Source organism: Cololabis saira, chromosome 11 (assembly GCF_033807715.1).
Source record: "Cololabis saira isolate AMF1-May2022 chromosome 11, fColSai1.1, whole genome shotgun sequence".
Lineage (NCBI taxonomy): Eukaryota > Metazoa > Chordata > Actinopteri > Beloniformes > Belonidae > Cololabis > Cololabis saira.
Window position 1 is genome coordinate 36,727,925 of NC_084597.1, and position 21,384 is coordinate 36,749,308.

At 40.7% G+C, this 21,384-nt stretch overlaps 2 protein-coding genes across 10 annotated transcripts in view; one reads left to right on the forward strand and one right to left on the reverse strand.

The window, feature by feature from the left end:
* The first annotated feature begins 1,571 nt into the window (after window positions 1-1,571).
* vav2 (vav 2 guanine nucleotide exchange factor) overlaps window positions 1,572-21,384 on the forward strand; it is a 259,563-nt gene continuing 239,750 nt past the window's right edge. For all 9 annotated transcript variants that reach the window (XM_061734430.1, XM_061734432.1, XM_061734435.1 and 6 more), the window contains exon 1: window positions 1,572-2,836. In XM_061734430.1, the coding sequence (XP_061590414.1) occupies window positions 2,633-2,836 (204 nt within the window). In that variant the 5' untranslated portion in view covers window positions 1,572-2,632. The remainder of the gene's footprint in view (window positions 2,837-21,384) is intronic.
* On the reverse strand, window positions 10,500-11,404 carry LOC133454744 (nicotinamide riboside kinase 2-like). Its single transcript, XM_061733470.1, has one exon. The coding sequence runs from the start codon at window positions 11,351-11,353 to the stop codon at window positions 10,739-10,741; it is 615 nt and encodes a 204-aa protein (XP_061589454.1). The 5' UTR covers window positions 11,354-11,404; the 3' UTR covers window positions 10,500-10,738.

Here is a 21,384-nt window from a genome sequence, read left to right on the forward strand (position 1 = left end):
GTCCTTTAGGTGATAATAGGCTGACTTCACTGTTGTCTTAGAAAGTTGATATTAAATTCCCACTAGTTTTGGTATTCGGAAAGGGTACAGCTCAAAGCTGCATAGGCCAAGATATCCTGGCATTTAGTTTGTGGCAAGAGTTGGGTGAGTGGGGCCAAAAGATACACTTGCCTGCTGACTACCTGCAAATCACAAGCTTTGTAACTCAGACTGTCAGGAGAAAATCTGTAGTCTCCTCTTCATGCTCACAGTGAGATATAATGAAACTACTGGAATTGCCATTACATTAGTGCTTGATATAACAAATAGCACATTTATTCAAAATGTTAACTAAACAAATATCTATTTGTAAATGGAGGAAAGCTTTCTTTTTAAATGTAAAACCTTTCATAAAAAGTTGTTAAAATATGACTGTAAATTAACTGGATCCTGACAAGAATCACATATGTCCATACCTACATTTTAGCTGTAGTTAATGTTTAAAGTCACATTTTGATTAAAAGGATGATGAGTTGAAACAATGCAATTAGTGTTGACAGTCCAGTAGAAATTTATATTAGTAGACAAGAACAAGGCACTTTAACGAGTAACTTACATTTTGCTGAAAATGTCACAAGGTGTGGTTGTTGAGGACCCAAACGCAGGAGAGCAGGAGGCAGGAGTTCGCAAAAAAACAGGATTTATTGAGCAAAAACAAAACCAAAAACGCTGCTGAAGAAGAACAAAGCAGAACAAAAACTGGAATCCAAAAACGACGAGGAGACATGGAGGGAGCAACCAGTACGGCCCGGAAGGGGACAAAGGAATGACAAGACCAGATATACATAGGGGATAACGAGACACGACGAGACACAGGTGCAGACACAATCAGGGCAAATGGGAAACAGGAGGGCCAGAACTGAAACTCAAACTGGGGGGAAGTGTCAAACCCTGACAGAAAATAAGTAAGAACATTAATTTACCTAGTAAAAGTGTTTTTTTTTTTTCAAAAGAAATGTAATAAAGTAAATTCTGAATACTGCATTAGTATGATAGTATGATACTAATAATCGTCTTTACACTCAATGGGCTTGTTTTCTTCCAAAGTAGGGCTACCAGCTGTCTAATTTTGTGCAGATGTTGCTCTGTTTCTCTGTGATGCAGTTTTTCCCACCATGTTGCACATTTTGACCCTAAGGTGCAATACAACATTGGACAAACTGAAAAACGGAACAAAAGAAGAAGCAAATGAAATTAAACTAAGAGCACATCATTTATGAAGGAGAAGAGAAAACAAAACACCACACAATGCGTGAAATCTACAAAAATGAGACCACAACAGGGTTCAGAATGCAGAACCATCATAATTTTAACAATATTTAACAATAATAATACTAAACAAAAATAATATCAGTGTTTAATTGTTTATAATAAAAACATTTTCTATTATTTATATACAACATATTGAAATATATACGGTAGAAATCCTAAGTGGATGAGTGCAATAGTCGCGGTGTCCGCTAGAGGGCGCGACCACAGTCCTCAGTTGCCCAGTTCAAAACTACTCTTTTGAAAACTCCCATTTCTTGGAGCGTGGAGCCAGCTGAGCAAAGTGGGGAGCACACTGTCCGAGTTATACCTTTTACACGAGATAACCGGCACATGGACGCCGGTTCCACTTGAGGTTTAACGGCACAAGTCTCGGCGTGAGCGAGTCTGCAGAGAGCCGGGACCCGCGGATCATCTCCGTGACAGGGAAACACGGAGAGGGAGCCGCGCCAGGACGTGAACGGAAGAGAGGCACAAATCTCGGAACAGCTCGGCTTTTTGTTGGGGGATACGCGAGAGAGAGAGAGAGAACGAGACCGAGTGGCATTAACACCATAATTTACCCGGTCAAATATTAACCCCGCTGTTTCTTTGCTTTTTTGGATATAAGTGGATATGTTTCTGCTGCTGGAAGAGCGACGGCTTTGAGGTTTGTTCAAAAGAGGGGGCTCGTGCGTTGTTGTGAGTCATCTCTGAATTGTCTCTCCTTTTTCTGTATTTGTATTTTTTTCGCCCCCAAACTCGGAAATAACTGGAACCTCTTGTTGTTACACGTTTGGTTAATCACAAAAGGTGACATTTCAAATGCGGTGAGCGACTCGGGGCTTCATTGAACATCTTTGAGACTTAAAACAAGCCGCTTCTGACTCCACATTGTACTCAGACTCATCGGAGCGAGAGACGAACCGCTGCATCCAGCTGTTTGCTTTACCTCCCCTTCCATCAGTCTCACCCATTGGATTTGAATAAACTGTGGGGGAAAAAACAAAAAACTTTTGATAATGAAGAGAAGAAAATTTGTGTAACGCGGTCTCGTGAAGTGGATGAGCTTTTACGTCTCCGTCGAGCCTTCCCGGGCTGACATGCTTCTGGAGAGAGACGGGGTCCAGTGCGTTGCCCTTCCGCTTTCAACGCAAAGTTGTGAAATTGCGTGATTGCAGAGCTGATAGTGGATGAGCAAGACTCCCCCGGAGCCGGCGGGGAAATCGACCCTAGTGCCTGCTTGTGCGCCGAGGAAAACGTAGACTCTCTTGGCCAGGCTGTGAAGCAGCAGCTCTCCGGGGCGCGGGTGTATTCGCGGGGAGGAACTCCGGACGGAGCGGAGATGGAGGAGTGGAGGCAGTGCGGGCGCTGGTTGATAGACTGCAAGGTCCTGCCCCCCAACCACCGGGTCGTGTGGCCCTCGGCGGCCGTCTTCGACCTGGCACAGGCTCTGCGGGACGGGGTGCTGCTGTGCCAGATGTTGCACAACCTCTCCCCCGGATCAGTGGACCTGAAGGAGATCAATTTCAGGCCCCAGATGTCACAGGTGAGTCAGTGGGCTTCAGTCAGTGGCGTCAATTCAGTGGAAGCTAAGGTATGGCAAGGTTACAGTCACAGAACTTAACTAGAGTATCAATCAACACGTCCAGCAAATACTCATCACAGAAGCTTATGTAGCTTATCTGTGTGGTCAAGAAAATTGGAACTTTTTCAAATGCAGTCTCGCTCACTGCAAAAACTTAAAATCTTACCAGGAATATTTGTCTTATTTCTAGTTAAAATGTCTAATTTTAAGTCAAAAAATCTCATTACACTTAAAACAAGTCATCACCAGATAAATAACTTGTTATTTGACCATTTTCACCTGTTTCAAGTACATTTTCACTTGAAATAAGTAGAAAAATCTGCCAGTGGGACAAGATTTATCTTCTCATTACAAGCAAAAAAATCTTGTTCCACTGGCAGATTTTTCCACTTATTTTAAGTGAAAATACTTGAAACAGGTGAAAATAGTTGTTTTTGAATCTTGTCTTAAATGTAATGAGATTTTTTTTGACTAAAAATTAGACATTTTAACTAGAAATAAGACAAATATTCTTGTTAAGATTTTGAGTTTTTGCAGTGTATAATAACTAGTGAAATCGATCATGTTGTTCTGATTTGCATTTGTAGTTATTCTATAAGTAATAGAATAATCAATACAAATAGACACAGAGTAATTCCATAAATGTATTTAAAAAACAAACATTTACATTTTCCCTTGAAGCCAATGTGTGCGGCTGCCGTACCTTGCCATACCCAATTGACGCCCCTGGCTTCAGTGCAAACGTCAAAACCAAACCGTACAGATGGGGTTGATTTGAACACCTTCAGGCACTAGTCTGGTGACTGTGCATCCACACTGCTGAGTAGCTATGTTCTTCCTCTTGCTGTCAAGATCTCAGCGTGGTCTGCTGGGATTTTCTATAATTGATTGTTGGGATTCTCATAGCACAGCAGTCCCCCCTGCATGCATTTTCTCCCAGTTAATCCCAAAGATTTGGAGCACACAGAAAGAAACCTGTCACAACAAGCCCACCCTCTGCTCAAAACATATCTGCAATCAGCATACCTGTGATAACACACTAGTTTCACCAATGTTGAAACTCAAAACGGTAATCTGTGCTTTGTTTACCTTTGCACAGGAAGGAAGGAATTGGACACATATTTTTGCAGCAATTTAGCTGCTACTTCTTAAAGGCCTCCAGTTTAATGTTGATCATACTTTTGTCTTGGCCTCAGCAGTATAATCACCAAACAATGGGTTTCCAGGTGTATGTGGAATTATCACAATTTATTCTCTTCCATGTGTTGGTGAGGTGAGCGTGCAGTCTCACTGCGCTGCAGCATGATCACATGTGCTTTAAAGGGTGTTAATTGAGTTTTGTCTAGTGTGTCTTAACTCTGAGCAGAGGTGTGCAAAGATAGCTTCAAGGAAAACGAATTAAACAGCTCACACAGTTTTGCTTGAATAATTTGCACTCAGGTTTTTTTTTTTATTCTTAAATTCTTATATGTGCAAGCTTTATTTGCCATGTGCACTAATGCACATTCCTACCATCCCAGATGCTGACGTTGAAACTGTGAAATCCTTTTTGGTTATCGTAAACTTCTTATCTGAGGAGATGTTGGATGTTGGACAGTTGTCCGCTTTAACTCAGTCCTTCAAAAATAGACTTGGGGCCCAAGTTTGTAGATCTTCCTCCAATTTTTTTCATTTTTTTTCATAGTAAGGTTTAAAGTTGCTTTTGTAGATGCAGTGGTGAGCTGTGTGAGAATGGTGATGGAAGTGTTCCTGAGCCCATGCAGTGATTCCCATTGCAGAGTTGTGTCTGTTTTCAATGCAGTGCTGCCAGAGGCCCCAAAGATTACAGTCTTCAATGTTTTTGTTTTTGTTTTTTTACCCTTGTGTTTTGGATTGATGTTTCTCAGGGTGATTACTTTTTTGACGCTATAGCTGATGGATTCTTTCTCTTCACTTGTAAAAGACTAAGCCTCTTTCAGATACTCTTTTTACACCTGCAATGTTACCGATCTATTATGAATGATATATTCTATCAGGTGAAATCAAGACATTTTAAAACTTTTCCTGTCTTTTGTTGTCCCCATCTTCCACTTTATTGAAACTTGTTGCTGACATCATCTTTCCACTTTCTTTACCTGCTTTAGCCTATTAATGAGCCTGTTTTAATTGTCATAATACAGGGCAGTTTTTTGCTGATTTCATTCAAAATTCAAATCAAAATTGAATATACAATTGCAAATGATTGCTTCTGTTTGATTTGTTTTTTGGTGAAAATGCTACTACATAGGTTTCTGAAAATGTCGCTGACGCTGACACGTCTGAATTATTAATCCGCTCCTCCCTCTTAAATAAGAATCAGCGTCATGTTACATTCATTTAGATTTTCAACACTTTAGCGAAGGGATAGGTCATAACCTTGGATAAGTATATCCTTCTTGGTATATAATTAGACTGAGACAAAACATCAGCGTACATGGTGGTACGATTAGAGGTTTTGGATGGAAGATGCTCGACACCTCTGTTTCTGTAAATCTCCCTCTCCACTTCAGCTCATTAATGTTTCCAAAACCAATATAAGGAAGTGTCGGGTGACAGGGGAAGTTTACATGACCACAGCAGTGGAGTAGAAGTGCGCTGTGGAAAACGTTTAGTTTGACCTTCATTCTTCCTGAAGTCTGATCTGAAACACCAGTGGGCCTGCATCACAGTGTGTTGAGGATTCTGGGAATTGTCCCGGTGAATAGATCAAAGTATGGAGAGAATGTTTTTTTTTTTCTGGTTATTCTAATTAAAATGCCCATGGAGGATGAAACAGCTGTAGTACCAGTGATTGCTCTCTGACAGCACATCTGTTTGATGTTCTTGGTTCACCTTCAGTGACCCGTTTATGTCATAATAATGTGTGAATATAGGTGTGTGTGTGTGCGTTGCATATGTCATTTTGTTCTTGTCCTATGTGATGATGGCTTCCTAAGTACAGATATTCCATCCTTTTGCCTGCTATTATGAAAAAAACACACACAAATTAATTTATGTGCCTGGTGTCGCACCTATTTGAAATTATTAATTCAGAAGAATGTTAAATATTAATTGTGTCCAGATTCTCAATGCGACTTTTGTCTGTTTTTGTAACTGAAACATGATTACCGTCATATGCCAGACAGAACAGGCAAGTACAGTTATGTGAAATAAAAGTACACTCCCTCTTAATTCTTAGTTTTAAAGATCAGCACATAATAAAGATAAATTCAGCAATCCTTATCACATCTCAAAATTAAACAAAACAAGCACAGATGAACTACAACACATGATATGGTACACCGGGTCCTTATTCAACATACACTTTTTCAGCATTTCCCTTGTAGATTTGCTGGTGGGATTAAGATCATTGTCTTGTTCTGTGACCCGACTTCAGCCAGACTTTAGTTGTTGAATAGATGGCTTCACATTTTTGATATATAACAGGATTCAAGCAGAAGCTTGTGACTTGGACTATTACAGGGTGAGCGAGAGAGAAAGCTCTGGCTGGCATCCTTTGATCTATCCGCTAATTGTGTTCCTGGTCCTTCTGAGTGAATCTGCAGCGAGGGTGGAAGGGGAGTCCTCTGTGACAAATTGGGTTAAACAAAGTCCTGGCAGCAGAACAGTAGTATGTGATTTATGATAAGGAAAAGGTTAGACCGTGTGTGTGTGCTTCAACATACAATGTCACTGACTTGGCAAATGGAGAAGAGGGGAAGCAGAGCGATTATATTATTTGCTCTGGACGTAATCATTTCCCATTTGTGGATCCATTCGCACAGCAGTTGATAGTTATATTCATGAGTTTTCTCTTAAAGTCTTTCTTTGAAACATTAAATTGCAATGTCCTAAAAATATAGTTGTATGGATGTTTTAATTGCTCATAATGGTATGTGACCCACTTCGTAATTGTAAATCTTATAGGAAGAGACCAACTATCAGACTGTAATCTCCTTTTATAGTGACACACTGATTTTATTCAGTTTCTGCTGTTAACAAACCAAATAATGGAAATGAGTTCAAGTGTGGTATTAATGTTCTCCAGTTCATTTTCATTTTGTTTGCTTGTAATCTTTTTTTTAGCTCAGAGACAAATCGTGGGAGCAACACTGAAGTTACTGAAGAGTGAATCATTAAATTAATGAAGCTGCAATTGAGATTATTAACATTTTAGCCACTTGCAGGCTACATGGTTTTAGGCCTGTTTTTCCAATCGTTAATAATAGTTAATGAGCAGGCGGTCAGTCGCCGGGAGTTGTTCATTCTGTGTTAATAACACAGTAACTCAACAACACCCATTGCCAGTGGCCAACAGATATTATATTATATTATTGTCAGGAGAATCTGTATTTGAGCTACAGTATTCGAGAGGGCAAGGCACTGAATGAGTCACTGTGAGGAAAGGGCTACCTATGAATCAACCAGTTTTGAACATATCACACAAATAGTTTGTACTGTCTGTTGAAACTGGTCTGGTGACTGCGTCGCAGTCAGATCATGTGGTGTGAGACCCTCCCTTGGTGCTTATCAATCACTTTACTGGTTCAATAAAAACAAGGAAGAACATCACAAAATCAGTACTTAGCAGAGAGTGACTGAATAAATGAAGCTCGTGGCTGATAACTGATCTCTCTCAATTTTCAGCTATGATGCTTTTTTCTTGTTTTCATTAGGCAGATCATACAGTTGTGAGAAGCAATTTGCAAAATTTGTTTTCAGTGATAATACTAATAAGGAAAAAGGAGTTAGCAGTTTGTACATTTTGGTAATTAGGAAAGATTTGATTTCTCTTTTTGCTGTATTGTTTTTCTGGGGTGATTGTAAATGAACCAAAAGACCACAACGCTGTTAAAACCAAAGCTATTTTACACAGACCCTGGCCGTTAGATACAGGCCAGGGAGTCCATTGAAAACTTAGATCAGATTGTTTATTGAATTTTCAGTTGGCTTGAGGTGTACACTATGAAACTATCTCCACATTACCCTGACATTCTTTAACAGAGCCACCAAAATAGAGTTGTCATGGACTCTTTCATGTGCAATTTGCTTTAGCCAAGAAGAAGAAAATACTTACAAAGAATCAAAATCAAAATGCAACACTAAATTAAAACAAGAGAGAAAAGAATATTGGTGTAAAACTGCAGATGGAGTGAATTCATAAGTGAACATGAGCTATGATAGACAGCACATCAATCTGCGTTTTTTTGACAATACTATTTGAGACTTTAATGGAGATTTTATTAGCATTTTCTTAGATGAATAACCTCAACATATCAAACCATTTCAACCATGTCCCATGAAAACCATTTCAACCATGTCACCATGAAAATGAAGAAAGGCTGGTCTATTCTGTGACTGATGCAACAGTTTGACATTGCAGTGAATGCGGTATTAAATCGAGACAAAATGCAAAAACAGAATCCACAGTGGTGCCTAACTGCACATGCAACATTTGAAGTGTGAGTTTTAGGAAGCACATTAACTTCCCATCAACAAGCAGATATTTGGTATACTTTAGAGTGAAACCTGCTCTGGACCAGGTGTAGTTTGTCAATGGACATCCTGGCTTCATATATACAGTATATCTGATCAGGTGGAAGTACAACCAGAGGGATTATTGATAACATTGTTAACAAACCTATTTTCTGTTATTTCTTCAGGACTATACAACTTAGTTATGAATCAATTGCAACGGAGACATAGAGAGGTAATCATGTTATTTTTCTTGGGTGAGAAAGTTCTTGCAATGTGAAACCGACCTTCATTTACACAGTTAAAAAAGAAAAATCCCCTATTGTGTTTTTACCATTAACTCATTTTTACCTCAAGGTTGTAAACAGATGCTTAACGAGTGCTGGTGTTTGCAGAAGCTTTGGGAGCCCAAAGTGTATGAACTCAGAATGCATCGCCTCGGGCTGTGTCTGAGAGACAAGAGTGAGCTGTGCTCTCTGAAGCCCTCCGTGTGTGTGTTCTGCAGTGTTTTTTCACTTCTCAAACCCCCCCCCCCCCCCCCCACCCCCCCCCCCATCAGTAATGTTATTGTGAATGCCTTTGGGATGACTCAGGCGGAAATGTATGCGTTAACTGCTTTTGTTTCTGTGAGTGTGCATGCACTTGCTTGTTATGTTTGGAAGTGTGTTTGAGTAATGTAACACTACCTGCGTTAAGACTGAATCACTGATGGCTGAGCCTTTAGAGCTCTCCTGAAGCTCCTCAACACTCCGCGGGGCTCCAGATCCCACACTGAGTCTGCTGCTTCCACTTGCACTAATTACGGTTCTTTCTCTCTTTATACTGTCGTTGCCACCAGCAAATAACACAATCAGATTTGAAATAGATTTTGAAACTTTGGCTCAAGTCAGGTTAACCAGTTCTGCCCTTTGGTTTATTTATTTTATTGGCCAAGAAGGTTGCATTGGTTGTAGTGGTGACCTCTTTCCGATAAAAGGGAAACTGCCCTCTATTTAAAAATCCAAAAACGCATTAATATCTAGTGAAATTACATTGTTGATGTAAAAGCAGGGCCGGTACTCTACAGTGAATTTTCCTAAAAAGATGGTTTAATAGGTGGATTTAGAACAAAACAAATGCATTAATCATATAAATCATGTAAATACACTTCAATTTGGCCCAGTTCTCATTTTTAACCCCCTCTAGTTTTCCTCATGGGAGTAGAAGGGAATCCCTTTATTCATCATAACCAATTTAGGTAATTTAGCATAGTTGTCTAGAAATTCGAAGAATACAGTTCCCCTCATTGGCAAAAAACAAAATCTGTGATTAAATCAAAGTTTAACATGGAACGATTTACCGCAACTGCATCAGTTCACTGCATGAGGTGAAAATCACCAGCAGAGAAAAATTTAAATCTAAACTTTAAAACCAAATATCAAAATCTGATACATTAGTTATACACCTTATATTTAAATGGGGAAAAGGTTTTGGCATTTTCTCTTTATATCTGAACAAAAATCATGATAGCATGTTTTCTGCGTTGGGTTACACTAATCTCCACCACGTATAGCACAAAACTATTCGTAGGTCTCATATCTCCAAAAGAATGACGTTTAAAGGGGACCTATTATGGCATCTAATACCTATTTTAAACAGGCTTTGAATGTCTTAAAAACAAGCTCTTGATTGTTTTTGCTAAATAAATTAGAAATTCAGCCTCTGAGCCATGTCTTTATCTTCCCATTCTCTAACCTCATTATCTATGTGAGATTCTGAGTGGGCGGGGCTATGATAATGAGGCTCTGTGCTGATTGGCTGCCTGAATGACGCGATACACCGGCGGACAAATGGCGGAAGCTCTGGCCGGCGGAGTTAGTTGTGGGCGTGGTTTCACGCATCGGAGGCCAACCTATGTAAATCGCATTTTCGTTACATAACGAAAAGAATTTTAACGGCTCATAGAAGCCACATCACATTGGACGGATCATCCGGGCGGCTGTACAGACACTGCAGAATTTGGTTGCTTTCCTCCTTCTCTGAGTTGGCAGGCTGAGGGGAGACCACTTTATATATGTGAAAGCAAGAAAAAAGTGTTTTTCATAATAGGTCCCAGTGTTGATGGTGAGTGTGGAGGAACAGTGGTAGTCTTTTTTTTTTTTTGGCGGGAGGAACATTTATTGACTTGTACAACTGACTTTCATCCTGATAACGCCATCAACTCTCTTTGGAGTGTAGGCTATAACAAAGCAATAAATATGATATAAAATTCACCATCACTTTATACTGTCAAAAAGATAAAGCATAGCAGTCAAGGAAATGAACTACCAGGTAGAAACTTACCGTAAATGAAGATGGTGTTCTGCTTGCAGATTGAGTATACGCTTCCTTTAGCCGATCAGATGACCTTTGTTACAGAGATTGCATGTTATTCAGGATGTCACCATAGACAACGTTGAACAGTTGTTCCTTTGACCAGGTTCTATCTAGCTGCGCGACATCAACATCTGATGCCTCCATGATGTTCTTGTGTTTCAGATACATGGGCCAGACATGGCCATTGAACAGGCCAGGTGGATAAGGCACTGTGTAGTTCCTTGAGCACCTCCTCTTTTTGCATTCTTCATAAGGGATGGAAATGAAGTAGCGTTGGTTCAGCACGTTGATCAAAGGTTGATAGGTGTAAAGCAGAAAGCCCTCCACAATAAGGATGTGAGTTTCCTCGTCCTTATGGTCAGACTTTGGGATGATATCAGTATCCAGGGTGTTATCAACGCCATGAGACTTCTCAAACTTCACTGGGTTGTCCAACCATGCGTAGATCGTACTCATCATGGCATCCATGTCCAGAGCAGTGATGTCATCGTACTGCTTAAAGCCATCTTCGCCAACTTCAATCTGATCTTGTGGCTTGAAGAAGTCATCCTGATGGACAACGCAGCAGTTGGGCAGGTTCTTGATCAGTCTGTTGGTGAGGGTGGTTTTCCCTCCGTTGGTTACTCCGCCGATACCGATGATGTACTTCATGATGTCGGGTTGGAATAAGTCGCTGAGAGCTAAACAGGTTAATACACCGGGTCAGGCAACACGATGATCAGACGGGAAGAAAGCTTAAAAAGAGAAGGTTGCAGCAGGAAATGTCTTGAAAAAAGAAAAGTTTTGTTAAGAGCAGAGACGAGCTGTCACTCGGACCGCGGTCTTCCACCGAAAGAGGGCCGAGCTGCACCGACGGGTTACACTGAGCAGTGGTGGTCTAACTGGACATGTTGTGGGCTGTTGGTCAGAAAGTCCAGTAGCCAGTTGCAGATGGGAGCTGTGATTCCCAGGTCCGCAAGTTTGACTACTAACTTTGACGGGATGACAGTGTTGAATGCTGAACTGAAGTCTATGAACAGCATTCTGGCATAAGTGTTGTTGTTGTCCAGGTGTGAGAGGACAGAGTGCAGCGCTGTGGAGACTGCATCCTCTGTACTCCTGTTCTTGCGGTGGGCAAATTGGTGGGGATCCAGGGTGGGGGGCAAGCAGCATTTGAGGTGTGCCAGGACCAGCTGCTCTAGGCACTTGGAGATGATGGGGGTGAGGGCCACTGGGCGGTAGTTGTTGAGACACGCTGGTATGGAGCTCTTCGGTACTGGCACAATGGTTATGAGCTTCCAATTTAATACAGAAGCCTACTCAATAATGACAAGAAAGCATTTCTTCTATAATGGCAAGCCCAACAAAATCTTTACATATCAATCACTTGGCCAAACTTATTGAATATGTCTAATTAGAGAAAATAGCGTTCATTCACAGAAGTGTAATATGTTTAATTTTATTGACACCTGGAATTCATTTTAAATTTAGTTAAATTAAAAACTGTCATGTAAAGCTGAAGCTCTGCATGTTCCTCTGTGAAATTATATAAAAGAAGGTCTTTAAAGACACAGGAAAAACAGACAAAACCTCTGTCGGACCAAAATAAAGTTCTGAAAGTGGCTAGCAGGTTGTAGAGTGGCATTTTTGTACTCCTCATTATGCTGTGATGTGGTTTCGTGGTATTGAAAGTTCATTAATAAAGATGAAATATTTATCTTTTCATCCGTGTTTGGTTCTTAATAACATTCTCATTTCCTATATCATTTAGCTTTTGTGCTCAGTCAGCTGCAGAGGTACAGTAGGTAGGGGCTTTGATTGGCTGTCATCCTCCAAGATGAATAGTAAATCTCAAAGAGCAGCGAAACCTGAGATCAAATCAGTTCCATCCGGTCCTGATTTGATCCTGATGATCACATTTTACATTCAATTTTGCCTGTAGGCCATGCTTATGATGTTGAAAGCCCCCTCTTAGCTCCATGGGGTTACAAATTAGATCAGCTGGTTGTATGGACCGTAAAAACGACACGTTAAATCCCTGCCTACCTTAAACTCTGGATTTTATTTTATTTTTTTGTGTGTGGCAGGAGCAGGGAGGAGGGTGGTGACTAAACTGTAGACAGCCACCCTCTACCTCCCTCAGGGGTAATTTAATCTCAGCGTTAGGTCTACTGTTGACCCGTGACCTCAGCGCTCGCTGGATGTAGGTAATACTGTTAATGGACTTCATTAGAGGTACACCCTGGTTTGAACAGCTGGGACAATGAAACTGAAAGCTGTTGGGATTGAAAAGAAGGGGGTGGCTTTAGGTGGGTGTTGTCTAACCCTTTAGATGGTAATCCTACTCCTAAGGTTACAAAAATCATTTAAATGCAAATTTTTGTTAATTTTGTAGGTTGAGGGTGGACGAAATCATGATAACATGTTTTCTGCTTTGGGTTACACTAATCTCCAACACGTATAGCACAAAACCATTCGTAGGTCTCATAGCTCCAAAAGAAGGACGTTTAAAATCGATAAACTGATTCAGACCATGGTTCTTGAGGCATCTGTAGGATTGATGGTTACCAGTACTTATATACCACATGGACATGACTAACGGTTCACTCTTTTTGGACCGCTGGAGAAATGCTCCACATTTAGCTGCTGCTTTACTTTTTTTTTATCTGCATCAGTCTGTTTGCTTTGTAGATTTATTGATGGTCAGAAGGTTGATGGACAGAAGCCCACTCAATAATGACAAGAAAACCTTTTTTCTATAATGGCAAGCCCAACAAAATCTTTACATACCAATCACTTGGCCAAACCTTTTGAATATGTCTAACTAGAGAAAATAGCGTTCATTCACAGAAGTGCAATATATCTACTTTTATTGAGAATGGATTTCATTTTGAATTTAGTTAAATTAAAAACTGACATGTAAGGTTGAAGCTTTGCATGTTCCTCTAGGGTTAGGGTTAGGTTACGCGATTGCGGTTCCCCTGTGGGCAACCAATACGCTTCTCCCTCCACCGCTCGTTAGCGTTCCAGAGATTGGAGAAGGTAGTGTTGCACTCTCGCTCATACATCCACTTTGAAATTCGTATGCACAAAAGCATTTTGTCAGTGGCGTATGCAGTGGTATCTCTTAGTGAGTTTCATAGGTTTTTGTAGTGAGATGTGCTGTGTGGTGCTTAGGGAGCTCTAGGCATCCCCCATGGGTGCATTTGGATTATGGAGGATCCGGTGTCTTCGTATGTGGCTATTGGGTGTATTTTGAAAGGAAGAGAGGGTGAGGGGAGGAAGAGGTGAGAAGTGAGGAAAGGAGAGATGATCAGGGGGAAGACAGTGGAGAGAGGTGATGAGGATGATTAGAACAGGGTGTGGAGGGAGGAGATGAGAGTTTTAGATTAGGGGAGAAGGTGTCAGAGGTTTATGGTTAGGGGGGGTGGTGGTTTAGGGTTAGGAGAGAGTAGAGGTAAAGGTGAGGGGAGAGAATGGGGTGGGAATAGAGGAGGGAGGAGGGGGGGGAGAGGTGATGAGAGGATGATGAGAGGGCAGAGGGAGGAGGTTAGATGTTAATGTTTCTTTTCAATTTTCTTTCCTTTATACCTGTTGTGATTTCCAGTGTCTTTGAAGGTCTGACCTGCTGGTACTGTGTTTGGTCGATTTCCAATTTCTTTCTTTAGAGTTGTAATCAACTGCGCAAACAAGAAAAAAAACAAGGAAAAGTGGCAGACACTATAGACTAATAGCTACACTTGCTTTGTTTATAGCCTGTTACCGTTTACAGGTTGTGCAGTTCACTTTTTTTGCTCCTCTGTGCTCACAGTGAAAGATTTCCACAACCTGCAGTTCAAGCTCAGCAGCTTAATTGATGAGTCGATCAGTAAAACAAATAGATAATAAAAAACAATTCAAAACTGTTTATAAGATGCAAGTATTGAATGAGAAAAAAATCCTTCTGTATCATCTGATTCCAGAAACCAGTGTTGTCTGATCCTGTTCATGAGACGGCCAGTTGGTGCAGCTCTGGTGCAGGCTACCAGATCATTAAGATTTAGGTGAAAATGGTCAATGTGGTACCGGTTTTCACTGTGTTAAGCCTTTAGACATAAGGACACGGCTGGGTTACGCTTCAGTGAAGACACTTGAACTACTATGGCTATGACTTGTATTTTCTTTTTAACCTGCATCCTGGATGTTCTGGTGCTTTTGGTCAGGCCTTTGTTGCTGTTTGTTTAGTGTTTGTGTGATACGTTTAGTTGAATGTACTGCGGTTATGGCTCCACCTACTCATTCGGAGTAAAGAGCAGTCTCCACATTCTGATTTGCATGGCAATTGACAAACAGTGCTATAGGTTTCCACCATCACCTCACACAGTGTGGGGATCAGCAAACAAATCATACAAACATTTGCAACAACTGTCAAACTTAGATTGGGTTGCTAACATGCTGTTAACAGCTCATGTTGGTTTTACTGGGTAGTAACAAATCTAAATTAAAGCTGCAAACAGCGATGAATTGGCCCTCGCACCCTTGTGCAGGTTCAGGCGTGCTGCAGTGGAAGTGCTTGTATGACTTGCATGTAGATTCTTCAGGCCTGGACATTTAGCGGATGACATCACCCACGACTCTCTATATCAAACCATTCAAAAGTTATGGCAGAAAATAGGGACTATCAAATATCGTCCAATCAGAAGAAGGGGCGGGGCTAATTCGCACCAATTATGTTCAAAGACTCAATACCGAGTTCGATGACACCACCCACGAGTCTTTACGTCAAACCATTCAAAAGTTATGGCAGAAAGTAGGAACTATCAAACATGGACCAATCAGATGAAGTGGGGGCGCACTTTTTAGCGTCTATCGTCGCCACGGTAACGCTTTTGACTGAGAAAAGTCATGCGTGTTATCGCAGGATGGAGACGCACATTTTGATGTATAACACTCCTGGGTGCACGTTACGGTTCGGGCGAAGAAGTGGCTGAAGAAATGGCATAAATTGCACCAAAATTACACGATTAATTCAAAATGGCTGACTTCCTGTTCAGTTTCGGCCATGGCGCCAAAAGACTTTTCTTTAAGTTGCAACATAATACAGGTGTGTACCGATTTCCGTGCATGTACGTCAAACCGTATGGTGGGGCTTGAGGCACAAAGTTTTCTAGGGGGCGCTGTTGAGCCATTAGGCCACGCCCATTAATGCAAACCATTAAACTATAAAACTTTATTTTTATTATTTTAAATAAATATCAAATTTTTCGCCAGGCCTGGCTTGCGTGCAAAATTTGGTGACTTTTGAGGCACGTTTAGGGGGGCAAAAAGGCCCTCATTTTGTCTGAAAAATAAAAACGAGAAAAAAAAAAATACAATAGAGCCTTCGCACTGTAAGTGCTCGGGCCCTAATACAACATTTTGTGAAACAAGTCTCATGTAACAGTTGTAGTTTTAAATGTATATGTGTAGTGCACTTATAAAAGTTTTATTCTGACGGTAAGAGAAATAATTGACCCAAGCGATATTTTAGTGTGTGTCACTGTTTGCTATACTCATGACTCCCCTGGGAGGAAAATCTCACTCAGGGGTTGATAACCACTTAATGGTATCAATACTAAATCTGTGAAAAGTTGTATTATAATCCAAACTGCATATTATTGAAATTAACTTAATAACTTAAGTTATTAACTTAACTTAATTAACAAGGTAAAAAAAAAAAAGAAGAAAAAAAAAAAGAAATTAACTTAATAAAAACAAAGCAAGAGTTTTACCTGATTGCACTGCTTCAAGTCAGAAAACTGAATTGGATGGATAATGCAGCCGAATGCGGGGGGGGCCAGGGATTTCTCTCTCACAGATTCTGTGCATTGACAGCAAAATAATTCATTAAGTTTGCTTGTTGTCATGGTGTTTTTACTGCAAGTATAATTGAAAGCGTATAGGAGGAATTCTCAAAGCTACCTGTATGATAAGAAGTTGTTGAATATGTTTAACGTCTCTGTAGTAATAAGGGTTATAGCAGAGGACATGGAAGTAGGGCTGGGTGATATGACCTTGAATCAATATCACGATGAATTGGGCAGTTTTACCTCGATAACGATAAATGTACGATAACCCTTAGCGGCAACAACAATGTCTATTTTCAGATTGGCTGATTGGTCGGTACCTCCAGACAGCTGCTCTGAGTTGAGAGCTCAGTGCCCAGTAGTGTGCCGTGACTCATTTGTAAGATGGGTGGTTGGAGTTACTGTGCAGGAAAGTTAATTTCTCAGCATGAGAAATGCCATGTGTGGCGTGAGAGTGTGTGAAGTTGTTGAAATGCGCGAGTCTCACACTAGACAGCCCTGTTATGTCAGTCGCTTCTTCGTTTGAACCATCAGCCATTTTCTTGGGTTTCCCTTCTCGTTCAGACTGGATGGGTGGAGTCATGTGATTACACACACGCTGTACAACGCGTACGCGACCTGCAGTTCTCGCTTCGCCCACGAGTGGCGCTGGTCCAGGTGTGAGCACCAGCTGACCACAAGTGACTTGATGCGGAGGTTGGAAACTTGCGGTCTGTTATGAAGAGAGGCTGAGCATTTATGATGTGACATCACTGCTGCACAGTGACAAACATGCGTGTCAAAACAGCGGCGGCAGATCAACACAGTCCTGGTGCAGATACAGAGTCGTGCTCGTTATGTCCGTGCTCGTCAGAAGATGCAGCGGTGAGGATGCTGGTCGGCGGTTTTGTCCACCGATCAGTCGTCTGAGCTGGATACAGAGGTTCGTCAGTCATCGCTCGGCCGACACAGACTTTGCTCCAGATATTTCGGTAAATTAATCTCCTTACGACATGTTAAAATATTCCCACTGTTTCTCAACAATTGTCTGCATCGACAAGATGAACGAGCTCTCCAGTCTCCCAATGGCTCTGGTTGAACGGCCTGACAAGCCATCTCCGATGGTGCCATTTTCTTTACCACTGCTGTCTTGTTTATTTATCCGTTGTTGCACCAGCTGGTTATTATACTACTACAACATATTTTATTACTTTTCTAACTGTGGCTCTGCATTACTGCCCCCAACCGGTTACCGCCGGTATGACGCGCTCTCCTCGCGTGGTGCGAGGGAGAGGTTGCAGCTGGTTGTGAACGTGAACAGGCTCAAACAGCAAGTATAATAGCCCCTTTAAAGGGGAATAAAACTAGCCCATCAGCACACAGTCAAAACAGACAAAAAGACGTTTATTTTATTTTTTTAAATCAAAACATTTACCGACATGGGAAAATTGACGTCGGTTATGGCAGTGAATGATGATATCTGTAAATATTATGTTTATCGCCCAGGTCTACATGGAAGTACATTGATATTCATGTTTAACAGTGTGAGGTAAGACCGAATACCCGAGCATTGAGGAGTCTTTCCTGCAACCAGCAGGAAGTCAGTGACCTGTTCAAGATCATTTTAGGGGAGCGGAAGCCTTGCGGCAGGAGGAAGTTCCAGCTTTATCAATCTGTAAAAAAGTCCCTGTCTGCATGACCTAACCCCCCCCCCAAACCCTCAAAACATTTCACAAAGGAACAGGAGTAAAATACCAACAGAGGAGGTTTTAGATTCTTGTATCCAGCTGCTTGTGTTTAAGTTGAGACAGTTTTATATAAGTCAGATGAGATTTATCCTCTTAAACGTAATCCATGTGTCAGCTGTGCAAACTGAACATTTGAACAACGTTAATATATCACAAGGAAGGGAATGCTTGATCATGGTATTTTTGATACTTTGATTAAACTGATGTTGGATGTGATCGTAAACTTAAGCTCAGGTTAAGATTTCTTCCTTTACATTTGATACTCTACAGATGATTGTTATTGATTCTTTCTTTCACAGAAATCTGTTTTTAATGGGTGTAGTAGTAGTGGTTGTAGTAGTAGTAGTCGCTAAAATATAAACAGCTAAGCTAAAAAAACAAAAAACAAAAAAAAACCAGTTATGCTGTGGCTGTCTCAGAATTGCAATTAACTTTCTTAGCAATGCTGTGTTTCATTTGTAGTGCATGCTGTGTTATTACTTTGTTGAAAGTGAGCAAGGAGCTACTAGTGCTGCAAGTTGTAAGACAGAAATACTCCCTGATGAGGATGTTTGTCCTGGCGCAGCACAACGTGAGGCCTCGGCTTTTCTTCATCTTCATTAGCGGGAGGGCTTATTGCTGTACGTCACAGGTTCTCATAAAATAAATTAATATGAGATTGTAAAATGTACACAGCTTGAGGCATTGTTCAACAGAAAGAATGTAAGCCGTTTCAGTGGATACTTAAATAGAAAATAGTCAAGTAAGCTCCATGTTAATACAACAGTAGTATCCATCCTGTTGGTGTTGTGGTTGATAGTCATTAGTTGCCTGTGAATGAAACACTGAAATGCTACGAGTTTACTTCCTGCGCTGTGGATTCAAGAAATAAGAAGTGAATTTATAATTCAAATTAGCGTTTGCCGCACAGTTTCTTCATATAATTACTGCATGAAACATCTGCTGTTGCCAAGTATGACAAACCACTGGTACCACAAATTATGGCACTGAAGCAGATTTATTTTATTTTTTTTATTGATGGAAACTTTAAAAGGATTCAACAAATAGTGTTACCATTGACATGGTCATGAGCATTTAAAAAAAATAAATTCAAATTTTATAGCGAAATGTAAAATTTGACATTAGAACATCTTGTAGATACTACAATCACTTTGTTACTATCCTCTCTTTTAATTATTCTACCCACCTAACCTCCATGGACGCATCCCAGTCGGAGGGAAACTGACCCTCGGTGACAACATGCTGCCAGCTTTTGTCATTCCACTGAAGTCTGACAAAGAGATCAGGGAGCCTTATGGGCACCGTCTGATTTTGTAAAGAGGCTCCATCTGCAGTATGGTTGCTGGGGGTGATTAAGACAGGCATGCAGTGGAATGACGCCTGGATTTTTCTGGTGCCAGCTACGCTCTGCTGGGCACCATCAGTCCACAGAGAAAATGTGAGAGGAGGCCACAGCTATTCCTCTGTTGTGGCAAGACAAATGGCTGACCACAGGGAATCTTTTTCATTCCCTTTTTCATTTTTTTCAATTTTTATTTTAATTATCTGATTTGATCTATTGGGTTGTTGATCAGTAGAACTGTCTTCATTGATCATGGTAGCTAAAAGCAGCACAGAAAGCTTGTTCACATGCTAAAATATCAGCTTAAATTTCATTTGAAGGGTTATTTGCTTGCCTTTAAAAGTGTTGACTAGCTTTTGCATTCGTTTGTCCGTTGCTATCGACAACAATTGCGCATGGGATTAAGGTACTTTTTCACACATGAACAATTATGATTTTAGTTCACAGAGCTACAGTGGACGTCATGGCAGAAGTGGTTTTCATGATGATACATTTATTTCATGACTTTTTCTGTTAGATCAAGTGTGCTCACACGGCAAAAACTACTTTTTAAGGAAGTAAAAAAGAACAGAAGACCAGTCATTCTAGTCAATACATATTTTCTTACATGTTTGGCAGAGTTATTTAGCTTAAAATAGTTCATTTTATGTAGATTTAGGAATATTAGGCTTATTTGTAAAGGCGCTGTTATTGCAGTTTATACAAGATACAAAAAATAAACTGCACAGCACATGCCTCTCATCCTGTTGGACTTGGACAGCATGACACTGCAAAAGTTGTGGTCATTATCCTGCAAATGTTCAGTCAAAAACGTGTCATTTGCAGTGTTGCTGAATATTTATTGCGGCTGCTTACATGACGACTGCAGATACTTTCAGGTTAGTGTTTCAGCAGCTAGTTCCTCTTTTTATACACTCTAGTGAGTATCTGATTGTATTGAACTAATGAACTAGCTGCAGATTACACCTGCACATTTTGAGTCCGCCTTATCATCGGTCAGTGTTGCCTCACAGACGAGGTCTTTGCCACGTAGTCTTCCCTTTTAACAGCCAAAGTGAACTGAAACATTCCTGCAGGTCACGTTCACGGCCGCCACTGAGTCATGTTTCTGCTTATGACCAGACAGGGTTTTTATTATATTATTATTTCCAGATTGACGTGAGGTACTAAAAACATGCTGAGAGATATAATTTGCAGTTAGTGTTTGTGAACATGAACAAGCACGCACCAGATTAATATCTGGATATCAGAATGTTTTGGGTCCAGTCAAACATATTATACACGGTGTCCTTGTCAGAGAAATGGTAGTGTTCTGAGTCTGATATGTGTTGTTGTGTTAGACCACGTGTCAAACTCAAGGCCCGTAACTGTTTATGTTGCCCTCTAGAGATTAAAAGTCATAATTGTCTAATCAAAGCAGCCGCTTTCCATCATGCAGCGACCTTAAGTACTGCCACAACCGACCATTTGAGGTAATTCATGATCTTCATGTGGCCCACAATGAAACCCCTGTGTTAGACTGTTTTCCTGTTGGCTGGGAGCCATTTAGGATTTGAGGCATCAGAATCACCCCCAAGGACACTTGCAACTTTACGTGTACATGCACACAAAACACAGTTGCATCTTCTTTCAAGGAGGAAATAAAGATCATATTTTTTTTTTTTTATCTCTAACGAAAATAAATAAATAGATAAATACCACAAACATTACATATACCCTTTGGAATCATTACCCAGCGGCAGATAAAGAGAGTCATTTTCATATGCTGCACTAGCCATAGATTTTTTTCTTTCTTTCTTTTTTTTTTAG

Bases quoted from the DNA above. Each gene is read 5' to 3' on its own strand.
- LOC133454744 (XM_061733470.1), bottom strand. From the start codon at position 11,353: ATGAAGTACATCATCGGTATCGGCGGAGTAACCAACGGAGGGAAAACC.